The sequence below is a fragment of the Spodoptera frugiperda genome, chromosome 19, assembly GCF_023101765.2.
Source record: "Spodoptera frugiperda isolate SF20-4 chromosome 19, AGI-APGP_CSIRO_Sfru_2.0, whole genome shotgun sequence".
NCBI lineage: Eukaryota > Metazoa > Arthropoda > Insecta > Lepidoptera > Noctuidae > Spodoptera > Spodoptera frugiperda.
This window is the reverse complement of record NC_064230.1, coordinates 5,653,665-5,674,349: the sequence shown is the minus strand read 5'-3', so window position 1 is coordinate 5,674,349 and position 20,685 is coordinate 5,653,665. Positions and strand designations below refer to the sequence as shown.

At 38.9% G+C, this 20,685-nt stretch overlaps 1 protein-coding gene across 19 annotated transcripts in view; it reads right to left on the bottom strand.

Annotated features, from left to right (window-relative positions):
- Positions 1-20,685, bottom strand: part of LOC118281268 (cytoplasmic FMR1-interacting protein) — a 76,434-nt gene that overhangs the window by 23,255 nt on the left and 32,494 nt on the right. For 2 of the 19 annotated variants that reach the window (XR_007706402.1, XR_007706403.1), the window contains exons 23-28: positions 19,878-19,956; positions 18,652-18,746; positions 13,408-13,589; positions 12,903-12,965; positions 12,243-12,390; positions 11,020-11,495 (exon numbers count right to left, since the gene is read on the bottom strand). Coding sequence is in view for 17 of the 19 variants with exons in the window: in XM_050701019.1 (XP_050556976.1) it covers positions 1,118-1,279; positions 12,243-12,390; positions 12,903-12,965; positions 13,408-13,589; positions 18,652-18,746; positions 19,878-19,956 (729 nt within the window). In the remaining 2 variants the exon portion in view is untranslated. Of the gene's footprint in view, positions 1-1,095; positions 1,280-2,002; positions 2,151-2,648; positions 2,712-6,121; positions 6,360-7,107; positions 7,256-7,743; positions 7,807-9,429; positions 11,496-12,242; positions 12,391-12,902; positions 12,966-13,407; positions 13,590-18,651; positions 18,747-19,877; positions 19,957-20,685 lie in introns of those variants that run through there. The other 17 variants (XM_050701016.1, XM_050701024.1, XM_050701029.1 and 14 more) reach the window with 14 other exon arrangements.

Here is a 20,685-nt window from a genome sequence, read left to right as displayed (position 1 = left end):
GAGAGCCAAACGTGTCAGATCTTCGACACGTCACACACGCTCCTTGCTTAAAACCAAAATTATTTACTTATTATTCGTCCAAACTCATATTATTATCTGAGTCAGGATCATCTGAATCTGTATCTGTATATTGACATTATATACACGCAGATACACTGCACAACTAAACAACACACTTTAATAACAAAATTAAAGAGAATTCAATGTATGCTGCGAGTATCGATAGCGATAAAAAAAGACCTTTCTAATGTCCATCCCTAATCATGTGGTACTGAGAGACGTCAACGTCATACAGGCAACTGTCACTAGCGCAAAAACTATAGTAGTAGTAAGTTTGTGTAAATTATTGTTCGATTTCGGTTTTAGTCATAAAAAAACTAATAAAAAAATAAAATAAAAATAAAATAAAAATGTATACAACATAATATTGAAAAAATAAAAAAACAAAAACTAATACGAGTAATGAGATTCGATCTTAAGGATCACGGAACGCGAATCTAGACAGCAACGCACTGGGCCACTCGTCCATGAAACTATAGTAGCGAAATTACGCTCCTAAATAAAATGGAATACGCGTATCAATGACATTTGCACGGTGCACCCCTCAGTACACGAGACCCACTTCACCTGCTTCACCCCTCAAATACATAAAAGTTGTCTATTCACCGCGCCTTAAAATATAAATAAAGAAAACTCATACTAAGGTTTGTTCAAGTCATTATACAGTGATTCTAGATAAAACTACAATACATAATGTTATGTTTAAGTCATAAAACAGGATGATTCTAAAACACTCTAACCTTACAAACAGGGTGTTAAGTTGTTGTACAAGTAGTTATACAGGGTGTGTCTAAACATAAGCTTACGTAACACAGGGTGTTGCTCAAGTCATATTACAGGATGTTTCCAAACACCGCTAACCTTATAAACAGGGTGTTTTAAGCCCATAACCGAACTACACACAGGATGTTAAGCTATTGTAGACGTCATTATACAGGGTGTGTCTAAACATAAACTTATGTTATTCAAGTCACAAAATACAGGATGCCTCAATACACCTCTACCTTCACAAACAGGGTGTGTTAACAACACAACCTTCCACAAACGGTCCTCCCGTCTAATTGATCTGATGTATGGGCGCGGAGGGCGGAGGGAAGCAGCGCACGTGCTCGACGCCGGCCCTCTCCTCGTCGGCCGCCAGGTGGCGCGCGAGGACGCCGAATATTTGCGAGTTCAGCACTTGGAAGCGCCGGATGCGGTCCACCATGCGTTTTAGGGGCTGCGGACATTTATAAATATGTATAATGTGACATTGTAACATTTCATATTGTAATTTAAACCCATCTTTATATTTGTACGCTGAGAGGCCAAACAATGATTGTGTTTTACCACATTTCTCTGTGCCTGCATGTTGTATTGTCATGTAACTCATGTTATGACAAATAAATGATCTATCTAACTAAAAAAGTGATATGTGTACTTTTATATATTTTTTTAAACCATGTCTCACACGAGTATTTTGTCCTGTGTCGTGGGTGCGTTTACAAACATACAAGTTCATATACACATGACACCCAGACCCGAAACAACAATCTGTGGATCACACAAAGAGTTGCTCCGTGCGGGAATCTAACCCGCTACATGTTGCACTGCAGCCAATTGCCCAGCCTCTGTCAGTCAGTTGCGAGATTGGAGGTGCCAATGTTAATAATTAAGAGATATCGCATTTGAGACAAAAACATTCAGTATTTTCAATAATTTCTGACTTACTGACTTAATAATTTTGACTGCAGAGTCGGTGCAGTGGCTAGGTAACCAGCTACCACGCAACGTGTAGCGGATTCGATTCCCGCACGGAGCAACTCTTTGTGTGATCCACAAATTGTTGTTTCGAGTCTGAGTGTCATGTGTATGTGAACTTGTATGTTTGTAAACGCACCCACGACACAGGAGACAATCCTAGTGTTTAAAAAAAGGGTATAAAACACACAATAATACTTACAATCCCTTTAACCGACTCGTCCTTCCCGTCGACTCGCTGCACTCTCAGGATGTGGTAGCAGAAGTCCAGAGCTTCGAACCTTCTCTGCTGACCCAGCAACGCTATAATCGTACACCCAGCCCAGTGGAGACCTTCGCCGAATAGCTCCCTGGAAGGTAAAACAATGAGTATTGAAACAATGTAACCGAGTATTGTATTGTGAACCTGATTGGACAAGAGTAACCTATGGAGTTTCTTGCTCGTTCTTCTACATAGGAATCTACACTTTGGAACGAGCAAATAGAGCAACTAGAGGACTGACCGACAGACAGACGTTATTAATATTATAATATTTGCTTTGACGTTCAAAAGTGCCTTATCGGTCTATTTGAAATAAATAATTTTGACTTTGAGTGGGTGAGCGAAATAGTCATGTCAATTTAATCGGGTGTGTGCGTGTGTGCGTGCGTGTGTGCGTGCGTGCGTGCGTGCGTGTGTGTGTGTGTGTGTGTGTGTGTGTGTGTGTGTGTGTGTGTGTGTGTGTGTGTGTGTGTGTGTGTGTGTGTGTGTGTGTGTGTGTGTGTGTGTGTGTGTGTGTGTGTGTGTGTGTGCGTGTGTGTGTGTGTGTGTTAGAATTGAACTTTAAGACCACAACGTGTATACTCACTCGACAGTAAACTGCGTGTCACCAACGGGTATACAATACAGGAACTGCAGGGCCGACCACAGTCTGGAATATAATACAAATGATTATTTATAATTTCTTTAATAACTAGGTTCTTCCAGCGGTTTCGCTTAAATTATATAATAAATGAAAGAAAGAAAAACAATTCATTTGCACCGTTACACGAAATTTTACAAAAAAAAAATCTTATTACAACTGTTTTTGTTAATTCATTTGTAAATCTCTGAAATTTTTGTATTGGGTAGTTAATTTATTGTGGAAGGGTATAAAATATCAAAACATGACGCTATGATCAATAGGAACTAGACAGAGTCTAAATACACTTTGGAACAAGCACCTAGCTTCATTGACGGACAATTATTTATTAACATTTCGAAAGTAGTTATTTATACCTGAAATAGAATAAATGGTTTGACTGAGTCCAGTGTATCTAACATTTTTATTTTATTCAATATAGTAGAGTAGAAGTTGACCTGTGGAACTCGTTGGTGTCGTCAGTGTGCGCGGGCGCGTGGTGGTGGGGCGCGGGGGCGCGGGCCACTGCGGCGCGGCCAGGCAGGCGCGCAGTCTGCGCAGCACCACGGAGAACAGGGACAGCCCGCAGCACAGCGCTCGCCCGCTGCTGGGGGGCGATATATTACTGCATTTACATAACTAGACGAGGCCGGTGTCCAAGCAACAAGTTTCTACATGAATCCGCCATGTCAGCGAGCCGGCGTTCCGAGACCGCCCGCCGCCCGCCAGTGTACACCACGAGTCCGAGCTGCGAGCAGCTGCGTGTCGTAGCCACCCGCAGCAGAACAAAACTTCAAAACGCCACTTCAACAATCTCAAACTAAACAACTCAAGCTAACTAATGTAAAACGTACAATAAATATATTTCTCAAACAGCCGGCATTTCCTATCCGACTACTCTGAGAAGAAATGCCGAAACAAACTCAGAGGTGGCTTGACTCGGGTTGAGGCTTGCCGCTCGATACGGTATTATGTGAGCTCAACTGAAGACGCATGTACTTTCCTCAGTCCGCGACACGCTCAGAATGAGGCGGACCTGTCGAATGCTCGCAAGTGCGACTGCCAGAAAAAAGTGTCTCGGGTTCAATTCCCGGGTTGGGCACAGCATTGCTAGAATAAAAATGCTTTCGAACGTTTCCTGTAAAACGTGTAGCTAGCAATTGTCATACTCCTGCCCTAAAAAAGAAAACTTTTTTATGTTAAATGATCCGACGTTTGGCCGCTATCTCGCCTGATGGTAAGTGATGATGCGGCCTAAAGTTTCCTGACAGTTCTAAGTGATAATGGATGCGGTGTGACGGCGGCTATGTCCTACGTGCATGTGAATCGTTTCGTTTTGTTTCTGTTTCCGACATTATAAACAAACACGTGACGGCACCGCGTCCAGTTCGCGCGACAATATCGAGCCAATTGATCGCGTTATATCGCCTTACTGTATCCCACGTGCGGTTGGTGACGTAGGACACGTCAATACATTTTGATAGATCGCTCACGCAGGATATAGAAGCACACTGCACTGTTATTCGCAGCGAAAAAATGTAGTCTTTACGGTTTGTTCATAAATATTTCACATCGATTGAGACCCGTGGGGTATAACTTAAAAAATACACATTTTTAAGGTTTGTATACTTTATTTCATAATTATAATAAAAAAGATTACATAATTCTTATGATATTCTTGCATACATCCCCTGGACAGTCCACGCTACCATCAGTTGACTGGACAATCTCTACACTACACGAGTCACTGTTTACATGTTACCATTAGCTCACGTCGATACAAAATTCATGATTTCAATAAATTACATTATACATAGCCAAATAATATATTTCTAATACTTATGTGAGAATTAATTCTAAATAGATTTTTAACCAAAAATATTTTAATGAGAGACAAATCTTAAATAATATCGAGTACTAGCTTCTGCCAGTGGCTTCGTTTGCGTTCTCGTGGGATAAAAATCCTATGTGTTATTCCAGACCATAATCTACCCCTGTTCCAAATTTCATCCCCATCACTTCAGCCGTTTTGACGTGATTGAGTAACAAATATACACACAAACTTTCGCATTTATAATATTAGTTAAGTAATAGACTAATAAATAAAATTGAAGTGTCTGTTTGTTGAACTATTTATTTTACTACATGCATATGAATATACAATCACCAAAATATTTTGTCGGAATGCCTGAAGTACTGCGAGGCGAACTTATGAATGCTGTTAATTCCTGTTTAATTATATTTTAGTTATGTATGTAAGTTGCTGTAATTGGTTGTCTACTGTTGTAACTTTTGAATTAATTAAATAAATAAATATTATTTTTACATTTTTTATCTGTTTATTTGTTCTGGCGAATCTCTGAAATGGCAAAACCGATTTTGACGGGACTTTTATTGGCAGGTAGCTGATGTACTAAGGAGTAACTTGGGCTACTTTTATTAGTCACAAAGTCCACAAATCCAAGCGAGTGAAGCCACGGGCATCAGTTAGTATTATACTAAAAATTATGCTTAATCTAATAATATAAAGTCTTTAGATTATTCAAAAATGCGAATTCATAATAACTTATTTAAGAATTCTTGGAAAATATCTTTATAATAACTATCGTGAGACATACTAAATTAACTAAATATCACGGTTTACTCACGTACATTAATGGAGAAAAGCTCTACTAGTTTCGAGTCACAGAGGGACTTTTCATACTCTCTTTCTCACTCTCTCTTCTTTTTACTCTACTCTCAGTAGGCTGCGCGACGTCGCCGTCTGCGCACGCTGCTCATGATGAAGAGTCCCTCTGTGACTCGAAACTAGTAGAGCTTTTCTCCATTAATGTACCAGTGAGTGAACAGTGATTTTTAGTTTATTTACTTACTTATGGAAAGTTTTAATATTCCTTATATATTAAGCTATATGTCTACATAGGTACTTATATTATTGGAATACATTTTCAGTTGTCTTCAAAAGTATACAGTACCCTTAGTACGAGTTTGTTTTACGTTTAAAGTAATCGAAACGAGAGCGCGTTCGGCACTCTGATTGGCCGGTTCGAATAAACCAATCATACTAAAGATTGTTAAAATATAAATAAAGAAAACTCATACTAAGGGTTGTTCAAGTCATTATACAGTGATTCTAGATAAAACTAGAATACAGAATGTTATGTTTAAGTCATAAAACAGGATGTTTCTCAAACACTCTAACCTTACAAACAGGGTGTTAAGCTGTTGTACAAATTATTATAGAGGGTGTGTCTAAATACAAGATTATGTAACACAGGGTGTTGCTCAAGTCGTAATACAGGATGTTTCAACACACCTATAACTTCATAAACAGGATGTTTTAACAACATAACCAAAATACACACAGGATGTTAAGCTGTTGTACAAGTCATTATACAGGGTGTGTCTTATGTAACAGCACATTGTTCAAGTCATAATACAGGATGTTTTAATACACCTACACCTTCACAAACAGGGTGTGTTAACAACACAACCTCACACAAACGGTCCTCCAGTCTAATTGATCTGATGTATGGGCGCGGAGGGCGGAGGGAAGCAGCGCACGTGCTCGACGCCGGCCCTCTCCTCGTCGGCCGCCAGGTGGCGCGCGAGGACGCCGAATATTTGCGAGTTCAGCACTTGGAAGCGCCGGATGCGGTCCACCATGCGTTTTAGGGGCTGCGGACATTTATAAATATGTATAATGTAACATTGTAACATTTCATATTGTAATTTAAACCCATCTTTATATTTATACGCTGAGAGGCCAAACATGACTGTGCTTTACCACATTTCTCTGTGCCTGCATGTTGTATTGTCATGTAACTCATGTTATGATAAATAAATTGATCTATCTAACTAAAAAAATGATATGTGTACTTTTATATATATTTTTAAACCATGTCGCACGCTAGGATTGTCTCCTGTGTCGTGGGTGCGTTTACAAACATACAAGTTCACATACACATCACACACAGACCCGGAACAACAATTTGTGGATCACACAAAGAGTTGTTCTGTGCGGGAATCGAACCAGCTACACGTTGCGCGGTGGCTAGGTGCCCAGCTTCCACGCCCACAGTTCAGTCAGTTGCGAGATTAGAGGTGCCAATGTTAATAATTAAGAGATATCGCGTTCGATTCCCGTATTTGAGACAAAAAACATTCAGTATTTTCTATAATTTCTGACTGACTGACTCAATAATTTTGACTGCACAGTTGGTGCAGTGGCTGGGCAACCAGCTACCACGCAACGTGTAGCGGGTTCAATTCCCGCACGGAACAACTCTTTGTGAGATCCACAAATCGTCGTTTCGGGTCTGAGTGTCATGTGTATGTGAACTTGTATGTTTGTAAACGCACCCACGACACAGGAGAAAATCCTAGTGTTTAAAAAAAAGGGTATAAAACACACAATAATACTTACAATCCCTTTAACCGACTCGTCTTTCCCGTCGACTCGCTGCACTCTCAGGATGTGGTAGCAGAAGTCCAGAGCTTCGAACCTTCTCTGCTGACCCAGCAACGCTATAATCGTACACCCAGCCCAGTGGAGACCTTCGCCGAATAGCTCCCTGGAAGGTAAAACAATGAGTATTGAAACAATGTAACCAAGTATTGTATTGTGAACCTGATTGGACAAGAGTAACCTATGGAGTTTCTTGCTCGTTCTTCTACATAGGAATCTACACTTTGGAACGAGCAAATAGAGCAACTAGAGGACTGACCGACAGACAGACGTTTTTTTTTAATATTGTTATATTTGCTTTGACGTTCAAAAGTGCCTTATCGGTCTATTTGAAATAAATAATTTTGACTTTGACTTTGAGTGTATGAGCGAAATAGTCATGACAATTTAATCGTGTGTGTGTGTGTGTGTGTGTGTGTGTGTGTGTGTGTGTGTGTGTGTGTGTGTGTGTGTGTGTGTGTGTGTGTGTGTGTGTGTGTGTGTGTGTGTGTGTGTGTGTGTGTGTGTGTGTGTGTGTGTGTGTGTGTGTGTGTGTGTGTGTGTGTGTGTGTGTGTATTAGAATTAAACTTTAAAACCACGCTGTGTATACTCACTCGACAGTAAACTGCGTGTCACCAACGGGTATACAATACAGGAACTGCAGGGCCGACCACAGTCTGGAATATAAACACACATTATTATTTATAATTTCTTTAATAACTAGGTTTTTCCAGCGGTTTCGCTTACATTATATAATAAATGAAAGAAAGAAAAACAATTCATTTGCACCGTTACACAAAATTTCACAAAAAAAAACTGTTACAACTGTTTTTGTTAGTTCATTTGTAAATCTCTGGAATTTTTGTATTGGATAGTTCATTTATTGAGGAAGGGTATAAAATATCAAAACATGACGCTATGATCAATAGGAACTAGACAGAGCCTAAATAAAAGAGTAACTAATGAAGTTGCTTGTTCTTCTCCATTCGAAACTAAATTATTTATGAACATTTCGAAAGTAGTTATTTATACCTGAAATAGAATAAATGGTTTGACTGAGTCCAGTGTATCTAACATTTTTATTTTATTCAATATAGTAGAGTAGAAGTTGACCTGTGGAACTCGTTGGTGTCGTCAGTGTGCGCGGGCGCGTGGTGGTGGGGCGCGGGGGCGCGGGCCACTGCGGCGCGGCCAGGCAGGCGCGCAGTCTGCGCAGCACCACGGAGAACAGGGACAGCCCGCAGCACAGCGCTCGCCCGCTGCTGGGGGGCGATATATTACTGCATTTACATAACTAGACGAGGCCGGTGTCCAAGCAACAAGTTTCTACATGAATCCGCCATGTCAGCGAGCCGGCGTTCCGAGACCGCCCGCCGCCCGCCAGTGTACACCACGAGTCCGAGCTGCGAGCAGCTGCGTGTCGTAGCCACCCGCAGCAGAACAAAACTTCAAAACGCCACTTCAACAATCTCAAACTAAACAACTCAAGCTAACTAATGTAAAACGTACAATAAATATATTTCTCAAACAGCCGGCATTTCCTATCCGACTACTCTGAGAAGAAATGCCGAAACAAACTCAGAGGTGGCTTGACTCGGGTTGAGGCTTGCCGCTCGATACGGTATTATGTGAGCTCAACTGAAGACGCATGTACTTTCCTCAGTCCGCGACACGCTCAGAATGAGCCAGCTAGCCATGAGGCTTCGCAAGTGGATACTCAGCTGTCGAGAGGTCGCAAGTGCGACTGCCAGAAAAAAGTGTCTCGGGTTCAATTCCCGGGTTGGGCACAGCATTGCTAGAATAAAAATGCTTTCGAACGTTTCCTGTAAAACGTGTAGCTAGCAATTGTCATACTCCTGCCCTAAAAAAAGAAAACTTTTTTTTTATGTTAAATGTGCCGACGTTTGGCCGCTATCTCGCCTGATGGTAAGTGATGATGCGGCCTAAAGTTTCCTGACAGTTCTAAGTGATAACGGATGCGGTGTGACGGCGGCTATGTCCTACGTGCATGTGAATCGTTTCGTTTTGTTTCTGTTTCCGACATTATAAACAAACACGTGACGGCACCGCGTCCAGTTCGCGCGACAATATCAAGCCAATTGATCGCGTTATATCGCCTTACTGTATCCCACGTGCGGTTGGTGACGTAGGACACGTCAATACATTTTGATAGATCGCTCACGCAGGATATAGAAGCACACTGCACTGTTATTCGCAGCGAAAAACTGTAGTCTTTACGGTTTGTTCATAAATATTTCACATCGATTGAGACCCGTGGGGTATAACTTAAAAAATACACATTTTTAAGGTTTGTATACTTTATTTCATAATTATAATAAAAAAGATTACATAATTCTTATGATATTCTTGCATACATCCCCTGGACAGTCCACGCTACCATCAGTTGACTGGACAATCTCTACACTACACGAGTCACTGTTTACATGTTACCATTAGCTCACGTCGATACAAAATTCATGATTTCAATAAATTACATTATACATAGCCAAATAATATATTTCTAATACTTATGTGAGAATTAATTCTAAATAGATTTTTAACCAAAAATATTTTAATGAGAGACAAATCTTAAATAATATCGATTACTAGCTTCTACCAGCGGCTTCGTCTGCGTTCTCGTGGGTTAAAACGTATCCTAAGTGTTATTCCAGACCATAATCTACCCCTGTTCCAAATTTCATCCCGATCACTTCAGCTGTTTTGACATGATTGAGTAACATACACACAAACTTTCGCATTTATAATATTAGTAAAGTAATAGACTAATAAATAAAATTGAAGTGTCTGTTTGTTGAACTATTTATTTTACTACATGCATATGAATATACAATCACCAAAATATTATGTCGGAATGCCTGAAGTACTGCGAGGCGAACTTATGAATGCTGTTAATTCCTGTTTAATTATGTTTTAGTTATGTATGTAAGTTGCTTTAATTGGTTGTCTACTGTTGTAACTTTTGAATTAAATACATAAATAAATATTATTTTTACATTTTTTATCTGTTTGTTTGTTCTGACTAATCTCTGAAATGGCTGGACCGATTTTGACGGGACTTTTATTGGCAGGTAGCTGATGTACTAAGGAGTAACTTGGGCTACTTTTATTAGTCACAAAGTCCACGAATCCAAGCGAGTGAAGCCACGGGCATCAGTTAGTATTATACTAAAAATTAGGACTTAATCTGATAATATAAAGTCTTTAGATTATTCAAAAATGCGAATTCATAATAACTTATTAAAGAATTCTTGGAAAATATCTTTATAATAACTATCGTGAGACATACTAAATTAACTAAATATCACGGTTTACTCACGTACATTAATGGAGAAAAGCTCTACTAGTTTCGAGTCACAGAGGGACTTTTCATACTCTCTTTCTCACTCTCTCTCTTTTTTACTCTACTCTCAGTAGGCTGCGCGACGTCGCCGTCTGCGCACGCTGCTCATGATGAAGAGTCCCTCTGTGACTCGAAACTAGTAGAGCTTTTCTCCATTAATGTAAGTGAGTGAACAGTGATTTTTAAGTTTATCTACTTACTTATGGAAAGTTTTAATATTCCTTATATATTAAGCTATATGTCTACATAGGTACTTATATTATTGGAATACATTTTCAGTTGTCTTCAAAAGTATACAGTACCCTTAGTACGAGTTTGTTTTACGTTTAAAGTAATCGAAACGAGAGCGCGTTCGGCACTCTGATTGGCCGGTTCGAATTAACCAATCATACTAAAGATTGTTAAAATATAAATAAAGAAAACTCATACTAAGGGTTGTTCAAGTCATTATACAGTGATTCTAGATAAAACTAGAATACAGAATGTTATGTTTAAGTCATAAAACAGGATGTTTCTCAAACACTCTAACCTTACAAACAGGGTGTTAAGCTGTTGTACAAATTATTATAGAGGGTGTGTCTAAATACAAGATTATGTAACACAGGGTGTTGCTCAAGTCATAATACAGGGTGTTTCTAAACACCGCTAACCTTATAAACAGGGTGTTTTAACAACATAAACAAACTACACACAGAATGATAAGCTGTTGTACAAGCAGTTATACAGGGTGTGTTTTATGTAACAGCACATTGTTCAAGTCATAATACAGGATGTTTTAATACACCTACACCTTCACAAACAGGGTGTGTTAACAACACAACCTTCCACAAAGGGTCCTCCAGTCTAATTGATCTGATGTATGGGCGCGGAGGGCGGAGGGAAGCAGCGCACGTGCTCGACGCCGGCCCTCTCCTCGTCGGCCGCCAGGTGGCGCGCGAGGACGCCGAATATTTGCGAGTTCAGCACTTGGAAGCGCCGGATGCGGTCCACCATGCGTTTTAGGGGCTGCGGACATTTATAAATATGTATAATGTAACATTGTAACATTTCATATTGTAATTTAAACCCATCTTTATATTTATACGCTGAGAGGCCAAAAATGGCTGTGCTTTACCACATTTCTCTGTGCCTGCATGTTGTATTGTCATGTAACTCATGTTATGATAAATAAATTGATCTATCTAACTAAAAAAATGATATGTGTACTTTTATATATTTTTTTAAACCATGTTGCACGCTAGGATTGTCTCCTGTGTCGTGGGTGCGTTTACAAACATACAAGTTCACATACACATCACACACAGACCCGGAACAACAATTTGTGGATCACACAAAGAGTTGTTCTGTGCGGAATCGAACCAGCTACACGTTGCGCGGTGGCTAGGTGCCCAGCTTCCACGCCCACAGTTCAGTCAATTGCGAGATTGGAGGTGCCAATATTAATAATTAAAAGATATATCGCGTTCGATTCCTGCATTTGAGACAAAATAATTCAGTATTTTAAATAATTTCTGACTGACTGACTCAATAATTTTGACTGCACAGTTGGTGCAGTGGCTGGGCAACTAGCTACCACGCAACGTGCAGCGGGTTCAATTCCCGCACAGACCAACTCTTTGTGAGCTCCACAAATCGTCGTTTCAGGTCTGAGCTGTCATGTGTTTGTGAACTTGTATGTTTGTAAACGCACCCACGACACAGGAGACAATCCTAGTGTTTAAACAAGGGTATAAAACACGCAATAATACTTACAATCCCTTTAACCGACTCGTCCTTCCCGTCGACTCGCTGCACTCTCAGGATGTGGTAGCAGAAGTCCAGAGCTTCGAACCTTCTCTGCTGACCCAGCAACGCTATAATCGTACACCCAGCCCAGTGGAGACCTTCGCCGAATAGCTCCCTGGAAGGTAAAACAATGAGTATTGAAACAATGTAACCAAGTATTGTATTGTGAACCTGATTGGACAAGAGTAACCTATGGAGTTTCTTGCTCGTTCTTCTCCATAGGAATCTACACTTTGGAACGAGCAAATAGAGCAACTAGAGGATTGACCGACAGACTGATATTTTTAATATTATTATATTTGCTTTGACGTTCAAAAGTGCCTTTTTGGTCAATTTGAAATAAATAACTTTCACTTTGACTTTGTGTGTGAGCGAAATAGTCATGACAATTTAAACATGTGTGTGTATGTGCGTGCGCGCGTGCGCGCGCGCGCGTGTGTGTGTGTGTGTGTGTGTGTGTGTGTGTGTGTGTGTGTGTGTGTGTGTGTGTGTGTGTGTGTGTGTGTGTGTGTGTGTGTGTGTGTGTGTGTGTGTGTGTGTGTGTGTGTGTGTGTGTGTGTGTGTGTGTGTGTGTGTGTGTGCGTGTGTGTTAGAATTAAACTTTAAGACCACGCTGTGTATACTCACTCGACAGTAAACTGCGTGTCACCAACGGGTATACAATACAGGAACTGCAGGGCCGACCACAGTCTGGAATATAAACACACATTATTATTTATAATTTCTTTAATAACTAGGTTCTTCCAGCGGTTTCGTTTACATTATATAATAAATGAAAGAAAAAAAAACAGTTAATTTGCACCGTTACACAAAATTTCACAAAAAAAAATCTTATTACAACTGTTTTTGTTAGTTCATTTAATAGTAAATCTCTGGATTTTTTGTATTGGATAGTTCATTTATTGAGGAAGGGTATAAAATATCAAAACATGACGCTATGATCAATAGGAACTAGACAGAGCCTAAATAAAAGAGTAACTAATGAAGTTGCTTGTTCTTCTCCATTCGAAACTAAATTATTTATGAACATTTCGAAAGTAGTTATTTATACCTGAAATAGAATAAATGGTTTGACTGAGTCCAGTGTATCTAACATTTTTATTTTATTCAATATAGTAGAGTAGAAGTTGACCTGTGGAACTCGTTGGTGTCGTCAGTGTGCGCGGGCGCGTGGTGGTGGGGCGCGGGGGGCGCGGGCCACTGCGGCGCGGCCAGGCAGGCGCGCAGTCTGCGCAGCACCACGGAGAACAGGGACAGCCCGCAGCACAGCCGCTCGCGGGTCAGCAGGTCGCCCTCGCGGGACAGCTGGCCTTGCTGCAATATATTATTAGATTTGTGGCGACACATTGACAGATGACAGAAGTCGCACATAGACTATCGACGAGCAAATCAACGGATGACATCACAAAATCCTACATCGCACATACGAAGTTTACATGCGAATAAACACGGATAGAAAATCCCAACGAACAACAGTTGGGCAGAAAGCCCGCCAGGCATAATCACCTCGCCTGGTCGGAGGATACTGCTTTTCTTAGGGAACTTTACTCTCTGTTCCCTAAAGATTTAAAGAATAATTCAAAGATAAATAAGTTGACGGTTCTAAAGTACCTAAGTATCTATTTTTGAGGGGCGAAAATCATCCAACGCCTTCTCCCGCCTTGGACGAGCCGAGAGGGAGTGTCAGACCCTTACCACAGAATAATAAGTAAACGCACCACTCCCCGTAACAATTCAAACTTATAAGAGACTCTTGGTTCTGAGCAATAAAGTTCAATTCAGCTCGCATAAGCGCTTTTTACCTACCGAGATATTCACCTATTGTAGTAATAGTAGGGGAGCCCACGATGCTAAATTTGGATTTACTCGAGCGTCGTAGGGACCTACTGGATTTTAAATATATGGTGATAGAAAGAAAAAATGGTTAAGTGACATTTTCTTCCATCGGTGGAGAAAGGGGGAATCCACAGATCTTTAAAATTGTTACGTGTAACTTTTGTTCTAGAGGTGGAGCGTGTCAGATATTGATAATGTATATGCTACATGTGTCTCTGATAATGAGAAACCCTTAATCTGCCAGTTTGCATGATGGGACTGAATGTTTCGGACGGTACTAACGAGAACGCTTTTAAACCCTCTCACTCTTAGCCACTCTAACGTCCATGGATAGCACGGTATCCAAAAAAAGGAGCGTCATACGTCCATGGATACTATATAGTATCCAAAGCGACGAGTTCTGCCCAAGTAGCACAAAACTGCATTATAAGATGTCACACGAGGTAACTTTGGTAACTTTAGCACTTATAAAGAGTTATTACAGTACACTCGACCTGCAATAGGTGAAAAGTGAGCTTCCACCTGAATAAGAACGTTATTACGCGTCACGGAGACCACGCTGCAACGCTTGCAGCGTTAATATAGGTAACAAGTTCAGTATTATATAGTTTTAAGCAATTTTAAGTATTTTTGTGGACTTTAACTAAGCTATATTCTGAATTGAAGACCACAACTGAACTCTTAGACGACTTGCATTTTAAGAAAGATCAAGTGAGCTATTATGATGTAATCAGTTATTCTGTGGCTTCAAATAACAAAGATATAATGCCTTTTGCAAGCTTAACATGAATCTGTAGCTGACTTGTGTAACACAAGAACCACTCGTAACAGCTCGTCACTGATTCATGTACCACGAGTGAACACTTCAACAGCTCATGCCGTTTAATTTTAATTAATACGGTACACATTGCTTGTCTGCCATTTTTTAGTTTCTAACCTATGTATAAATAATAAATAACAATTGGTTTTTGTTTAGTTAACGAAAATTTCAAAAGAATTTGAATAGAAAGTGTAATGATTTCATTTTACAGCTTATTCTCAAATTACAAAGGAAAAATAAAAAGACTTAATTTTTTATAATAATATCATCAACGTTTTTAATACTATAATTTTCAGGAAAGCAGTGATATTTTGAGAGCGCGTGAAAATATTCGTCTATAATTATATAGTATTTGACAATAAACTTTCTTTCCCATTCGAATTTCATGCACATGAGGAAAAACAAAGTTTTACTTCCCGATAAATATTTGCCTGTTCCCCACAAACACTTTACAAAATGGTTCATACAAAACATATCAAAATAATAAGAAGTAGGGTGAAAATTATTCATAATTTTGCCACTTGTGAATTGTCAGCTTCATATAAGAGTTGCTAATATCCTGGAGTGTATTTTGTGGTGTTAAACAGGGAACAAGTACTCTATTATTCAGCCCTTGTGGTGTATAAAAGGTAACACATACCCTGATAATCGGTCATTATTCAGCTCTTGGGGCGACTGTTACCTTCAATAATGCTCAAATAACGCTGATATAGTGCAACCAGCTACATTATTCAGCTAACAGCTGATTAATTTGTGCCCAAATCAGAGTTATATCAGCTGAGTAGGCGCCTCTAACGTTTTTATTCAGCAGGTTTATTCAGCAGAAGATTTCATTGTGAACAGTGATTCAGCTACTATTCAGCTCTTCTGTGCTACTTGGGTGTTTAACTCCCTCTAGTTTAAAATACGGTCTTGTTTGGTGAGTTTTGACTGATTATCTATACAGCTGAATAAATTGTTCGACGAAAAAATAAGACATGGCGTTGTAATATGCTTTGACAAACAAAATATAAATTTTTAAAGTTAGTTGACTCGTTTTACGCCCGTGTTGTGAAGTGTTTTTGTGAGTTCCAACAATTATGTCGTAAATACTACAGTTTTGTTTAATTTATCTTGCAAGTGTTATACATCAAAATAAACTAGAAGATTTGTGCTTTACGATGATGTATAAATATCACAGTTTTAGCTGATAAATCTATTCTAATTTTAACTTCAAACGATTGTTGTTTCGAAAAAAATGGCCGGTCTGGCCATAGCATGGTGTTGGCCACTTTTAGTTTTGTTTATACATATTTTACATACTTTGCATTACAATGGTATATAAAATATCGAAATACATTTCGTAATAAGCAAAATAATACATTTTAGAGAAATATACTAAATTCATTGAAGATTCCATAATAATGTCAATGTGTTCCTCAGGTTTTTTGATGTGTAAAATTACGAGTAGTGTTTTCTTTCGATTTAATTACAATACTTAGAGTTAACCGAATATAATCATATATACATCAAAAGAAAGGACAATGAGTCTAGTTTGTTGTAAAAATATTTTATTGATAAAATATGCATTAGTTGTGCCGTATATTCTAAAAAGATAGAAATAATTCTGTTTTTTTTTCTGTGTTTCATGTTAAACGGGTTAACCGTTTTATTGTATTTTAAAGATCAACTAAAGATTTAAAAAAATCATTAAGATTGATCAGTATTCTTCAATCTTTTTTTGGTATTCTTTTCTTTATTCTAGGCATTACGGTTCAGTAGCTATATAGGTTTTTTGTTACGACGAACTTGCGAGTCGCGCGCGGTTCGGATGCCGTGCGCGGCTGGACGTTAGAGAGATAAACGGTCGCGCGGGCCGGACGTTTGAGTGGTTAGAAATCACGCTCAAATGGGAAGATTTTTTTAAATGCGCATTCTTTTGTATGCTGTCGACTTCTCTTCTCCTAATCTGACGAAACTGACTGGAGTAAGTTAGATTTTTTTTTAATTTTTTTAATCCCCCCATTTAATGAAAGTGCGAATGTGGTGGGTATCTTCAACATGACACTAGCTATTCCCCATTTACTAATCTGACGTGCTCGAGTAACTACCGAAATCCCTTCTGTCTGTGCTTCTGTGTCTCCCCTACTATAGTAGTATTGCCGCAGTTTGCCGCTCTCTTCAAACACGTAGCTCTGTCGCTGTCTGGCGCTGAGTGACGTAATACGTATTCGTACTCGTTTCGCTAGGGTTGTGGGTTCTGATCCGGAGCTGCGGACTACCTAGCGGGTTTACCGGGGCTTCGGGTCGAAAAGCAGGAGAAGGAACGGGGTGGTTTTTAGTCAGTAAGAGTCTGACACTCCCTTTCGCCTTGCCCAAGGCGGGAGAAGTCATTGGATGATTTTCCCCCCTCAAAAAAAAAAAAAGGGTTGTGGGTTCGCCGATGCGTTGCGTTACATTACTTATTATTCTGTGGTACTGTACTGTAGTGTAGTACTACGTGGTACTACTACTACTACTATAATATTCATCGTCTATCTATCTACCTATTTGACCACCTATTCTATCTTACGTTTGATGCGTATGATTGAATTGAACTTTGTGTAAAGAGAACCTAACTAAATTCTTATATCATTTAATTCCTATAAAATTTGGCTTTTTACATGGGTAAACAATTCTCATTTAGTTACAATAACAATATTTTACATTTTGCATTAATTAAAAAGTTGTGGAACAAAAACATCAAAAATTCTGGTTTGTTTACATTTTTACGATTCTTAATTTCTTCTAATTTCGTAACGCGTTGACCCATTTATATGATTCAAACGGATAAAATAGTTATAGACCTAGGCCTTTCATTTGACACCATAATCGTTAAAAAATCTCAACAAACAAAAAATCACATTTTCAAGTTGCTCTCGTAATTATAAAAAACAAATTCCTTAAATTCAGACATGAGTCCATATTATTAGTAAGTATCAACAAAGTAACTAATTAATGTTAGTAATATGAAGAATGTGAAGGTAGTTTCACAGTTTTAAAATAAATTTGAACTTACATTTTCTCATCTGCAGGTAATGTAAAAAATGACAATCCCATGTCCTTTTGTCTTGACATACATCCATCAAATGAGCAATGCTTTAAGCCACTCATATTTTAAACTAATTTTGTAAGGTAATAAAGTAATAAATGATAATAATTAAGTTCCACCAAACGTCCGACGTCCGACCTCTACGCGTGAGCACTGCGCATCGACACCCCGGCCGTCGACATGGTAGTCGACGCCATCCGAATTTGTAGGCATATATCGCTGTAGGTACGGCCGAGTGGCGGTGTATATAGTTTAATTGGAATAAATGATTTTACTTTGAGCCCGCAAAACTTTTTTGATGGTATAAGCCGGTAAAAGAGCAGATGGATCCCCTGATTAAGCATTACGTAACACATTTTTTTAAAGATTTCCCTCCTGTAACACAACGTAACGTTTTTCTACCCCCTCCCATTTTAGCTTTTTTATATATTGTTTTATATTACGTAACGCGTAAGAAAGAAAAAAAAATGTTGTAAGAAACCGCCCCCCACCATAGTATCGCATCGTAACGTGACACCCTCCCCCCGGAAATTGCATTACATAATATGTACTTGAACACCCCCTCACCGAATGTAAGCAGGCGATACGTCTGCTCGTTTACCATAAAAACACAATTATTATTAATAAATGACTATGGTCACAGAACTTACCTTGGCAGTGCCATATTTGTCGACATTCTGCACAATCTGTAGCGCCGCGTACTTCGCTTCGAGACGCTTCTGTTTCGTCTCAGGCTTCTCGCCCTCTGAAAAATAAAATATTGCAAAATATCATTTTTAATATTATGCAATATTTTTACATAATTTAATCGTTTCATTTATAAATGATTTAAAAATAAAAAAAAAGAAGGTTCTCTGTTTGGTCGCGATTTACTAAATTCATTTGATAACTGACTTAATTTTATACAACAAATTTCGGAACTAAATGTAAAATTATAAAATGTGACGTCACACTAGGCGGTCTCACAAATGTGACCAATTGTGACAAGGACGGGGGAGGGGGTCAAAAATCATGAAATTCGTGTGACGTAATGTATGGATAGCCCTTTAAGGTAAGCGTCCACAGGCCCGCATCGTACGCATCGCACGCAACGGATTTTAGTTTGTCTTGTATAGAAACTCATACAACTGCGTCCACTGATCCGCATCGTACGGACCGCATCATCGGCAATGTCTACATGCGATGCGTACTGATGACGTCATACGGAATGCGTACGATGCTTACGATGCGGGCCTATGGACGCTTACCTTTAATCACGAGAGGTTTTAGCGCTTTTTTCAACGTAGTTTATTGAAAAATACTATTTCAAAGTCAAGTACGTGCTAAGAACAAGATCTTAAATTGCTCGAGTCAATTGGGTAGTATCCTCGGTCAAAAATAAATTATTACAACTTTTCAATACAATAAAATATTAAAAAATAATCACACTCTCATTCATAAATTTGATGAACTATTTAATTTTCGATTTTTTCTAGCTAAATTTTTACAATTAAGTCTGCTATTTGACGTCAAAAACTTATGACGTCATAACGCACTATTTCATACAAAGTTCATAGAAAATATCGTTTTTGACGTTTCGAAAAAAGTATTGAATTTGACTAGTAGGAAACTAGCCCATTTACAGTATTGCGGCGACACATGACAAGTGACAGATGACAGAAGTCGCACATAGACTATCGACGAGCAAATCAACGGATGACGTCATAAATCCTACATCGCACATATGAAGTTTACATGCGAATAAACATGGATAGACAATCCCAACGAACTACAGTTGGACAGAAAGCTGCCAGACACGATCACCGCCTGGTCGGAGGATACTGCTTTACTTAGGGAACTTTACCCTCTGTTCCTTAAACAATGTATTTAAACCCACCTGCAGCGAACGGTCTCGGCAGAATATTCTGGAATGGAGCCGCGTGGAGCAAGTCCGTCACCTCTTCTTGACTGAGAGCCTACAAACAAAGAAAGAGACAATTATTCTCACAGAAGGATACAGAGTATATACAGGGTGACTTTGAATTCGACGTATTCCTCTCGGGAGGTGATAATACAACTAATTTCCTACAAAATTAGCCCTGAGGTCCTTGGGCGGAAAGTGGCTAGTTTCTGAGATATTCAACATTTTTGGTTTTGGTCAAAAATCCCGAATTAATTACAAAATCATCAATAAATAAAAAAATACTGGTTGGATTTTAGTGGTTTTAGTTTTAATCAGTTGCCAATACATCAGTTATCATTTATAAATAGTAATAATGGCAGAAATATCATTCGTTTTAAAATAGCAAGTAATTTCCTATGAAATTTTGTTTTGTGTCACTAATTTGGTCGATAGAAAACTGGATTTATTTCAAAAAAAAATATATGACACTAAGCGTACAAACTATTAGAAAAACTTCCTTGGTTTATTAGCTATCCAGAAACATAAAATTATTCACAACATTCTTAAAAATAAATGAATTAATAGATGATAAGTAGTGTGTAAAGAGAAAAGGGCAATTTCAAAAACATCTTAATTTGCAAAATTTTGTTCAAAGTGACTTCCCCTATGACAAATACATGCCCGAACACGCTTCCTTATCTCTATGACGGTCACTCTTGGACTGAATATGCGTCTTATTTAGTCATTATCTTCAAATATGTTTCGGAGAAGAATTTCGATACACGGCCTATTCCGTTTGTAT